Here is a 10,764-nt window from a genome sequence, read left to right as displayed (position 1 = left end):
AATGCCGTACTGTCTCAGACCAGTGGTCCACTTACCCAACATCTGGTCTCTAACAGTGGCAAGTAGTAGGTGGAGAGTATATGAACAAGACAGATAGTATAATCCATCCCATCATGCCCTCCATGGCATTGATCATCATTGGTTTAGGGACAGACCTATCCACCATGAATCCACCTATCAACAAACCTATTCACCATGAATACATCTAGTCCCTTTTTGAACCTGACTATACAATCTGCCTGTCCAGCCACCTGTGGCAATGAATCCCACAAATTGATTATGTGCCATGTAAAAAAAAAAAAAAAAAATGCTTCCTCTGGTTTGTTTTCAACCTGTTCATTTTAGCAGGCGGCCCCCATTTCTCGCACCCTGGGACTTGGTGAAGAATAGTTCCCTATCTCTTTATTTTCACCCTTCAAGATTTCACAAGATTGTACATCTTCCATCAGCCTCATCTTTACAAATCTCCAGATGCAACATCTGCTCCATCCCCATGGTCATCTTATTGGCCCTTCTCAATGTCCTTTCTATTTCTGCTATGCCCTTTTTCAGCTTGGGAGACCAGAACTGCATTCAAGATGTGGGCGCACCATGGATTCATAGTGGCATAACAGTGTTTTCCATTTTGTTTTTTATTCCCTTCCCAACGATGCCCAACATTTTATTGTCTTTTTTGGTCACTGTCGCACAAGATAATGTTTTTAAAGAATGACTATAATAACTCCATGTTCTCTTCCTTGAGCTGTAAGAGAGAGTTCAGAACCCAGCATAAGTAAAGTTGAGGTTATCATTTTTTATTTATGGCTTCAACTCCTCTGAGAAAAGTGCCTTTTAAGAAGTCTGTGCTTGTGTTCCAAATCACTGTGTTCTGAGGATATTCAAATCCCAAGTCTTACACTGAGCCCTCCTCTAACAAGCAGGTCCTCAGAGGTACAAAGTCAGCTTTTTTGTCAACTTCCCATAAGGGAAAACAACACCTCTCTGCTGGACAAGGGTCATGGCTTAAAACTCAGTATTTATTTTTAGTTGACTAGTTTTACACCAGTAGTGAACAGAAAACTATCATACATTCTTTCAGTTTCCCATCTCATAAAAATATGCCCAGACACCTCAGCAAAGGAGCCACTTACCGAAATTCCCACGGCAAGTTCTCAAGAAATGAAAAGGCACTTAAGATAGATGCACCTGATTCCAAGTAAAAACCACAACAGTTTAAGACCTAGACTGAAGGTCAAATGGGATGCGTCTTCCATTTATGAAGTACACGAGAAAAGGTTTGCAGAGCAATAGGCATTGATTACTTTTCAAAAGAATTCCAATACCAAGCTACATAACCCTATTTCAATAAGGTCAGTTTAATCAATATTATTTTTAAACGTAATTTCTAAAGAAAGATATTTAACCTCTATAGAATTCTGCTAGTTCCATCTTTCTTTATTCCTATGGGTGCTTTCCTGCCAGGGCAGGACACTACAGTAGCAACACATTAAGCCAAAGATCATGCAAAATCTTTCTTTGTTCATGTATTTTTTGTTTGTTTTGTTCCCCAAGTGAAATACATTTTTCAAAGCTGTTAGTGCAATTTCAGGGTGAACTTTGTTTGATTTTGTCTTTTTTTTTAAAAGAACAAGTGCTGTAAGTCAGGTTTACAGTAGCACAGCAGAGTCAGGATGAGCCCAGATCCAGGATGTCAGAACACCAGCCCCAGATCGGAAACTTGCTACCCAAATCTATGAGCCAATAAAATCAAATGTAGGGACTGGACTGGCTTTTGCTGCCCTCTGCAGAACAATACTGGGTACTGCCAGCCACAGCCAAAGGTTAAGTGAGAAATGAAAATACCAAGTGGCCTTTTGAATGTAGCCAGTGAGATGCTTGAAAGCAGTTGTGCTTTGGGCTGAATTTCTGTCTTCTAGGTTAAAACAAAATAAGTAGATGACTGAATCTGAGGTGGGCACCTTCAATTCCCATTTTACTCAAAGATGGCAGCTGCATCTAAACATCGCAAAGCCATCACTCCCCATAGAAAACAGCGCTTGACGCTGCGCCACTAATAGGGAAGTAATTTAAAGCAGGGCAAGACCCATTACCCTACCCTCAAGGGCACGGCTCTTGCCTTCATGCCACGCAGAGGAGGAGCAGTGCATGGGGAGCCCATACAGCTGCGCTGTGCTCTATGTACATCATGCATATTTTGGGGGGGCGGCAAGGGAATGGCTGGGGAGATCCAAGGACAACTCCTCCATGTGGAGATGGCATAATGGCATCCATTTTCCACTTCTGGAACCAGCACTAGAATTCACTCAGCTCAGAACCAGAAGGCCAGGCCTCCAGGCTGTTGTTCACACCACTGATCCCAAAGGAAAGGCAAATGGAGCATCACTGCATCACCTTTCTCCTGCTCAACTAATGGCTTTTCTCTGCTGCTGTTTGTTACTTTAATTTCAGTCACGCACACTAGACGGTGGAACACCTTCATAATTGCAAGTAGTAAGCCATATACCCAGGGATGGATTAAGTCAATATAGGTGTTGCTTTCAGAAGCAATCACTATGAATTTGTTAGAACTAACACTGAGGTCCAAGTGTGTTTGCATGTATTTTATAGATGAATCACTGATGACCCATTAATAACAGATTCACTTTTAAAGGTTTTTCAGTTAAGAGTGCTACCTATTTGTGTAACATGGCCCCTAGCCCATTACTAGGATGGGAGGGGGATCCAGGGGTACCTGGCCCTTTTCCCCTCCTTCACCCCCCCTCCCTCCACCTTCTTCCCTCTTACCTTTTGTGTGTTTGCTGATGCATCCCTTGCCCCTGGTTTCATGGATACAGTCTCCCACTCTTCCCTTGCTTTCTTCCACTTCATCTCTGTGTCTCTTCTGCCTGTGCCCTGGTGGTGACACCAAAGGCAAGCTCACAGGCAGCGGAAGCAAGACGGCCACCAAGACCCTGTGCAAGCAGAGACCAATGACCCAGGGAGGGGAAGTCAAGGGGTCATACGACCAAAAAAGCCCCACATAAGCCCAAGCCTCAGGCCAGGGCAGGCAGTTTGGCTGTGGAAGCTGTCAGGGACAGATCCTTCTCCGAGAGGCATGAAAACTGGAGTCCAGACTGCAGCGAGAGGACACAGGAGGGAGCCCCGAGTGAAGAGAAGCTAGGATCCTGCATAGAAAGCAAGCTAAGTACCCCGGGCACGTTCTGCTTTGCTGTCTTTTCTACTTGGAGCCTGCCACCAAGAGGTGTGGTGAACCCCATGTGAGACAATCCCTTGAACCAGGACTGGTGCTTGCATTTTGTGGTTTTCATTTTCTGCCCACAGAGGGCCAGGTTGTGCCTGTAGGGGAGGTGGAGGCCACTGAAAGGGGGTGACTGGGGACACCTTGAACTTGAAAATGCACTGAGTAGACAGAGAATAAGGACTAGAGTGTGTTCTGTGGCTGAATGAGGCTGAGTTTACCTGGACTGTAAGGCAGGAGGTGACAGGGCAAAAACAGGACTCAAGGTCCTTAGCTGCCTACGTACCAGATATTGCAGGTGCCGGATCCTGAAGTCACAGGGTGCGACCAGAACCGAGCCAGGAGCTTGCAGCCCTGAACAGGAGGCCCCCAAGCTGGAGGGCTCAGTGAGAGTAGGACTGGGATAAGGCTGGGATAGAGCCTTGAACTAGGCAGGGACCACCTCTTCAAAAGCATACCTTGCCCTCTGTGCAGCCTCCTCTGCTAATTTGAACATCAAGATGTAAATAGGGGAGAGACCAGAGGGTGTAGGTGCTAGTAGGCCCCTAGAAGCAGGTACCTCGTAGCAGGACTTGTAAGTGGCCTACAGTTTCCTAAGTCTTGAAGACTTTATAGAGTACTCATGCTCAACTAGCAGAAGTTTTACCATCAACTTTAAACAGTTAAACCAATAGTGCACACTCTTCACAATCTCAATTTTTGCCACGTAAGCAAAAAGGAATTACAGAGATATGAGAAATAACACAAGTCTGTTGATGCCAAACAGCTCATCTGCTCAGTCTACTTATCACAAGGCTGTCCACTAGAATACAAGTAAATGCAATGCAAGTATTAGGAAGCCACACATATACCTCTGCTCCCAGCACAACCACTGGTTTGCCTGTGGCTATGTCACTGTAGCTCTGTTTTCTCACTGCTGAGGAAAAAAAAAACCAAAAAAGCAAAAACCATAATTTGGCTTCCTGCCTATCAGCAGCATTGTGAAGCTTAATTCAAACATGTCTGCAAGGCACACTGGAATGTCTTACAGAGGAAGATGCTACAGAAGTACAAATATTTATATAACAGTGTGTTTGGCAACACAAAGATGCCATGACTTATCATTAGAAATGAAAAAGAACAAGATAAACCCATGTGAAGGTCCCTGCTCTGCAAAACCTTTCAGTGGGAGACAGGGTTTTAAAAACACAAAATCTGTATTGGTTAAGGGTCCTATTATTTAAGACTTATTCATGCAAATAGACCAACTGACTGCATGTGTGTGTAGCCATATGGGTAAGCTATAAGGGCTCTCACTGATGCATTTGGTTCTGTAGTTCCACCCATTTGTATTGACAGGCACAAAAAAAGAATTAGTGTCTAAGAGAAAGCAATCTATATTTCTTATGGACAATGCTGTCCAACACTAGATTCCTCTTAGGACTCAGAGGACCCAGATTTCAGCACATAGCAAAAGGATCCCATTATTTAGGATGTAGAATGTGGAAGAGGGGCAGAACATTTAATGCTAGCCAAACTCAATTATTAATACCTAATAAAAGGGAAAGAAAATAAAAGTGTCACAGCAGTGATGGAGGGACCAATGTGTCAGAACTGGTTAATCTAGCCCTCGAGCCAAAGTTCAAATAAAACAATACTTCCCAGACATCAATAAATGAAACAAACAGACTAAAAAGAACAAAAATGAGGAGTTCTACAGAACCGCATCGATCCCCAAGGCTAATCTTCAGTCTGAAATCATAAGTCTTTGCTTCCTACAAATCAAGTCTATTTGTTCAATCATATTCTCAAAGAAAGTCCTCGGTAAAGGTCTGGCATTTCCGGCCTTATTTAAAACATAAGGAAAATGTAACGTTGTCACACGGCTCCTTTGCAAGCACGCAACACCCGGTTCAACTCAGAGACCAGTCGTTGCCCTCCCAAAGGGGAAACCTCACTCATCTGCGTCATCGAACTGGCCGATCTCAGGGATTCTGTTTGGTGGCTTCAAAGTCAGAGGAACAGGATGGTGACCAACTGGGTTGAACAATGACTCTTCTTGCCACGCACCTGGTGCCACCAGATTATTTTCTTGAAGACTTCCCCAGTGGAGATCTTCAGCATCTGAAGAGAATTTAAAGAATAGGCAAGGATTATTAAACGATGCGAGGACACCTTCCAAACCAAAAAATCACGCAACCTGATTTACCAGTTTAGGTTTCACTCACCAACAAAAACGCCTATGAGATGGCAATTATCCTCTTTCTGCAGATAGGAAACTGACTGCACGGTGCTTAGGTAAAAGGCTTCCCCGTATCTCGGCAAGTCCGACACGGCTGAGAATGGAGTCCAAATCCACCCTTCCTTATGCAGCCTGATAGACCTGTACACCTACAGCACCCCAACTTTCTCATTGTCCTATTTCTGGGACCCAGCAGCCACAATCTTTCCTTTCCTGCTTCCTCCACTGTTGGCAGCACTCAAGGACATGTCTGGTGATGGGGCACAAGGGAGGGGAGCTAAGGATGGGAGGAAGATCCTGAAGAAGCTAGTGCTCATCAGCTCATTCCCTAGCCTAGAATTAGAGTCGATATCCTAACAAACTTGACAAGAAAAGACAGCAGAACCTGCTCTACATGGGCAAGGGGGTTAGTCTCAGCAAAGGGAATGCCAACTGCCTGCTGGCATCAGCCAACTAAGGGAACAGTGAGCAAGAAAAAGCCACATGACAAACCACGCAGCATTCCCACTGCCAGCTTTTCAGCCATGCTGCCAAGCGAGACACCAACGCAGACCCAGAGTAAAGAAGAAAATGGATGCAGGCTTGACCAAGCAGTGGTTTAACCTAAAGGGATCAGACTCCAGATACAGGTTCACCGTCCTTTGCCAGTTCCCAAATCATAGCTCCAAAGCTTCTATCCACTGCTGGGCTTGTGAGTAACTTGGGGCAAATGAATCGCGGGTAAGACGTGATAACCAAATGGAAAAACTCTTGTGCAAACGGCTAATCAGGCCTGTAAAGGGACCAAACATTGAAAGAACCTCACATTTACCCTCCTCAGCTGCTCTGAGGCTCATCACTAAGGATATACACCAGCATAAGTATCCTCAGTCCCTTAACTAACTCAACACCAACCACAACTATTGCATTTCTGCTATACTTATTACAAAGCGTCTATAGAAATGCAAAGCAGATTTCCCAGATTCATCTGCCGTTAACCTTTGGAACATGACTGAATACTGCAGTCACGCACAAAAGGAAAAATAAATGACACCAAACGGATCAGCCTAAAGAATCAATACTTCCTCAGCAAAGAGGGAATTGTTTTATTTGTACAGCTTCCAAAAGAGACTTGTGTAATGGCAAGGAGATAAAACAAGTGGACTAGCCTACGAACACTCAAGTAGGTTATCATGCATTATTTGCTGAGTGCAGTCAGTCTGCTGGGTCCCCAAGCATCTTCTATTCATTCAGAGAATAAGGTGCCCCACAAATTCAAAGTAAGAACCCCCAGGCAAGGAACTGCAAGCCAAGAAAGCCATCCTGCAGACAAAGGCAAGATTGCTGATGCGACACCTCTTGTCCAAATCAACAGGACGGTTTACAAGAGCCAAATTGCTAAAATGTGTGCTACTGCTTGCCGGGTTGGGCTCCAAATGAACAGACTTGGGCCAAAGACTAACACCTCTTGACACAACCCTGTAAGACCACTGTGTGACAGTGACACCGCTGTTGACAAAGCCCAAGATGAGCCACTGAGAAGAATTACCCCATAAGCAGAACATGGGCCCTTAGCTAGGGCATGCTGGTCCATCCGAGGTCAGGGCAAGTCCATCTACACTGCTTCAGAGTGATGCTGTGCAGTTTTGCTAACAAGTCAAAGAACAGATTTGTATAGAAGTGCTCAGATGGGGATGATCCTGCCTCAGGCAAGGGGTTGGATGATCTCTGGAGGTCCCTTCCAGTCCTCCTTATCTATGACTGACACGCGCATGCATGCTATTTCATGATGGCTGAACAGCACCTGAGTAGCTACACACAGCTCTACATACATTTTCTCCATACCACCGTATCCAATCAGTTATATCCCCTACTGCCCAAGGCAAAATCAGATAGATCCATTTGAAATCCCTGTTTCTTTTGAATACCTAGGTACAACTGTGTATCACAAGGGCATGGGACAGACATAAGGCAGCCAAAAACCAAATGAGTCACTGCAGACACCATGAAGTCTCTGCCCAAAACAGGAGAATGAAGACCTGTTGAAAGAGACTCTCCAGCAACTTACATGTCCCTACCTCCATGCCGGTTTAGTTGAAGCACAAGCAAATCTGTACCTACCATATGGGTTACATTTGGAATCCTCCAGCTCTTTATCCCAATCCTCTTCCTCATACTTGGGATCAGTTTTCAGCTCAGGATACCATGCAGCAACAGGCACGCTGCTAACTTCAGTATCCAGCTCCCATTCCTGAAGGTCAATCTGATCGTCAGAGTCACCGGTGCTTTCAGCAGAAGATCCAGACGTGTCTGTAGTCAAACCAGCGGTATCATTTTGACAGGAAGAGATACCGGGGAATCCACTCTGTTGAGATTCACCATCAGGAATGTCTAGAACATCTACAGTGTGACAGAAAGACCCAAAAAGTTACTAAGGAAATAAACTGGGGAGGTCACAATGCTTTAAACGCACAGGAGTTTGGCCAGCTGTACGAAGATACTGTGCATAAAACAGAACTCTGTTGAACAAGGAATCGTCCTCAGTCAGAGTCCAGGAAAATGACAATGCTCCTGCCTGCTGCAGCCACATCTGGCAATGTATACCAGATCATGAGGTCACAGTGAGATTCCAAAGGAAAAGTTTGGCAACACCAGAGATACGAATTCAAAGATATGACTACAAAGGCATACTTTCACACAACTTGCATCTGCACATAGTTAATACCACCCCCATACTGCTTTGGCTGTCCAATGCTTGTTGTGTTTGGAATATATTAGTGAGAGGTTTGAATCCCCTCACTTGCTCCAGAATCCCCCAAGTTGTGAACTCTCGACTTCACACCTGGTGGTCTGGCTCAGACGAGCTCCAGCCCAGGGACTAGGCCTGAAGTTTACATCTTTGGTTGATCTCTGGAACCACTAGCTCGGTTTTATCACAGCTGATTCCCAATATCTCTTAAGGAAATGCGTTTAACAACTCCATCTGGAGTCTCCAAATCAACGGCATTTTTATTATTTGTTAACAATGATTAAGTGCTCCCCTGTCTAGGGATGCACAGAACAAAAGGCAGCAACAATTTAGCAGTCACCCAAAAAAACATTTCCCACGTATCTGCCCTGCACAGCTGCTAGCCTCTCCTAGCAGACAACATTCGTAACACTATTAATGGTCACCTTACTATGACTTAATAACTTCCTTGAATACCTTTTGGAGGCCACCAATTTGTGGTCTTCCTTCCTTTCAAAAGAGCTGCCTCCTGACAGGAAAAGTCACTTCCATCAGCTGTTACCTACAAAGCACAGACATATATTTTTTAATTATTTGCCAGCTTTTTTCATTAGACTCCTCTCCCGCACAATTCAGGCGACTCCCGTGCCATACGATATCTCAATACAGCTTCAAAAAAAATAACCAAGCAAACAAACCTCACTGGTTTCCTGGAAACATAAGGATCTGAACCACCTGCGTAAGTCGAGATTTTCACTTTCATTTTGATTCATTCCTTGACAGTTTTGCCCAGCAGCAGCAGCAAAATAACGGACAGCCCCTGGGTCAGTTTTCTTGCTGCTACTCGGAGCCTGTGGGAAGTAGCAAAATCAACACAAAGCATGTCAAACCTGAGAACTACAAGGGTCTGGAAGAGCCGCGAGCAACGATGAAAAACAAGGTATTTATAGAAGCAAGGGAAGGACAAAACGTTGGCTCCTAGAAACCAGACCATTGAAGGAAGGGCAGAGGACAGACAGAGAAAAAAAAGCATCCCTCTCCTTGCCAGGCACTGGGACCACGGAGGAAGACAGCAGCAGGTCCCCAAGCCGGAGTTAAGGGGAGAAACCCGGCCAGCTTGCCCCTCCGGTCCAATTGCACATGGGGAGGAAGGGGAAGCTCTTCTAAACCTGGCTGTTTCGGGAATCAGGCGAGAGGAGTCGAGGTAGAGAGCAGCAAGGGCGCTCCCTCTGCCCTAGGTGCCCAAGCAAGGGCAGCACGCACAAACAAACACACTCAATGAATGAATGGATGAATGATCCAGCTAGCTTCCGCAGCTGTGTCTCGGGGGCTGGAGGAGGCAAGCCCCGGCGCTCACCGGCGGGTCCATGCGGGCGAGCACGTGGCGCGGGGAGGAGCCGGCCGCACGTGCGGGACTCCCGCCGGGGACAGCCCGGCGCGGCCAAAGGGAGCAAAGCACTTCTTTTTTGCCAAATGGAAGAGGCTGTCAACGCGAGACAAGGCAGTGCCCTGCTGGTAATGACTGCCCCTGGCAGAAAACCATCCCTGCTCGCCTTGAGTAACTGTTTAGTGGGCAGGCAAGAAAAGGGTGGACTTGCCCCCAATCCATGGGAGCAGCAGGAAGCCAGCCAAGCATAAGAAAATGCTTACTCTTGCTATCTTAACGACTGCATCCAGTTTTGGGCTCCACGATTCAAGGAGGAGGTGGAGAAGCAGAGGAGAGCCATAGGCAGACAAGGTTCCGTGGGTGAATCTGATATCTTTTATTAGACCAACCCAAATAGTTGGAGAAAAGTTATTAAGCAAGCTTTCGGGTTCAAAAACCCTTCGTCAGAGAAGAGCCACACACATGATCAGAGGTCAGGCCTTATGATGAGAGGCTGAGAGCCATGGGACTCTTCAGCCTGGAAAAGCGCAGGCTCAGGGGGGACCTGGTGGTCACCTATAAGTTTATCGGGGGTGACCACCAGGATCTGGGGGAGCGTCTGTTCACCAGAGCGCCCCAAGGGATGACGAGGTCGAATGGTCACAAACTCCTCCATGACCGTTTCAGGCTGGACGTAAGGAAGAACTTCTTTACTGTCCAAGTCCCCGAGGTCTGGAATAGACTGTCACCGGAGGTGGTTCAAGCACCCACTTTGAACGCCTTCAAGAGACATTTGGATGCTTATCTTGCTGGGATCCTATGATCCCGGCTGACTTCCTGCCCCTGGGGCAGGGGACTGGACTCGATGATCTTCCAAGGTCCTTCTAGCCCTAAAGTCTATGAATCTATAAACTATCCTCCCCAAAACGCTGCTTTCCCATCTCCAAACAGGGATCCGGCAGTTGATCTACCCAAAGGGGACTGCTGAGCTAAGGGAGGGATATTCACAGGATAAAGAGCAGGGATGAGGAGCCTGTCATCTGTGTCCATGTGGATTATGAGCAGGCAGGGCGGAATGACAGCCCTTTTCCTCAGATTTCACCGCCTATTTTTCTGCCCAGCGCTATTGCAGGCAGCATCTCCTGGGCACATCAGACAGGCCAGCAAAGCAGATTGGAGTTTTTGGCCAGGTAGGATTCACCCCAACCTCAGGAAGGGAGACAGTGCCAAGT

At 46.2% G+C, this 10,764-nt stretch overlaps 1 protein-coding gene across 1 annotated transcript; it reads right to left on the bottom strand.

The window, feature by feature from the left end:
• Window positions 1-4,391: 4,391 nt before the first annotated feature.
• Window positions 4,392-10,582, bottom strand: COPRS (coordinator of PRMT5 and differentiation stimulator). The gene is made up of 6 exons (XM_025196240.1): window positions 10,504-10,582; window positions 9,336-9,649; window positions 8,865-9,017; window positions 8,644-8,728; window positions 7,560-7,838; window positions 4,392-5,341 (listed from the first exon to the last, which is right to left on the bottom strand). The coding sequence occupies exons 1-6, from the start codon at window positions 10,580-10,582 to the stop codon at window positions 5,172-5,174; spliced, it is 1,080 nt and encodes a 359-aa protein (XP_025052025.1). The 3' UTR covers window positions 4,392-5,171.
• Between the last annotated feature and the right edge of the window lie 182 nt (window positions 10,583-10,764).

Source organism: Alligator sinensis, unplaced genomic scaffold, assembly GCF_000455745.1.
Source record: "Alligator sinensis unplaced genomic scaffold, ASM45574v1 scaffold282_2, whole genome shotgun sequence".
NCBI classification, from domain to species: domain Eukaryota; kingdom Metazoa; phylum Chordata; order Crocodylia; family Alligatoridae; genus Alligator; species Alligator sinensis.
Note: the sequence above shows the minus strand (reverse complement) of the source record. Positions and strands in the feature narration are given on the sequence as shown.

What these genes read in the sequence shown, in the direction of transcription:
- COPRS (XM_025196240.1), bottom strand. Translation starts at nt 10,582, where the DNA reads ATGGACACAGATGACAGGCTCCTCATCCCTGCTCTTTATCCTGTGAAT. An exon ending in GTTTCCAGGAAACCAGTGAG is followed by an intron (nt 8,729 to 8,864) that starts GTTTGTTTGCTT and finishes TGTGCTTTGTAG; the next exon opens with GTAACAGCTGATGGAAGTGA. An exon ending in AAATTGGTGGCCTCCAAAAG is followed by an intron (nt 7,839 to 8,643) that starts GTATTCAAGGAA and finishes GTCACACTGTAG; the next exon opens with ATGTTCTAGACATTCCTGAT.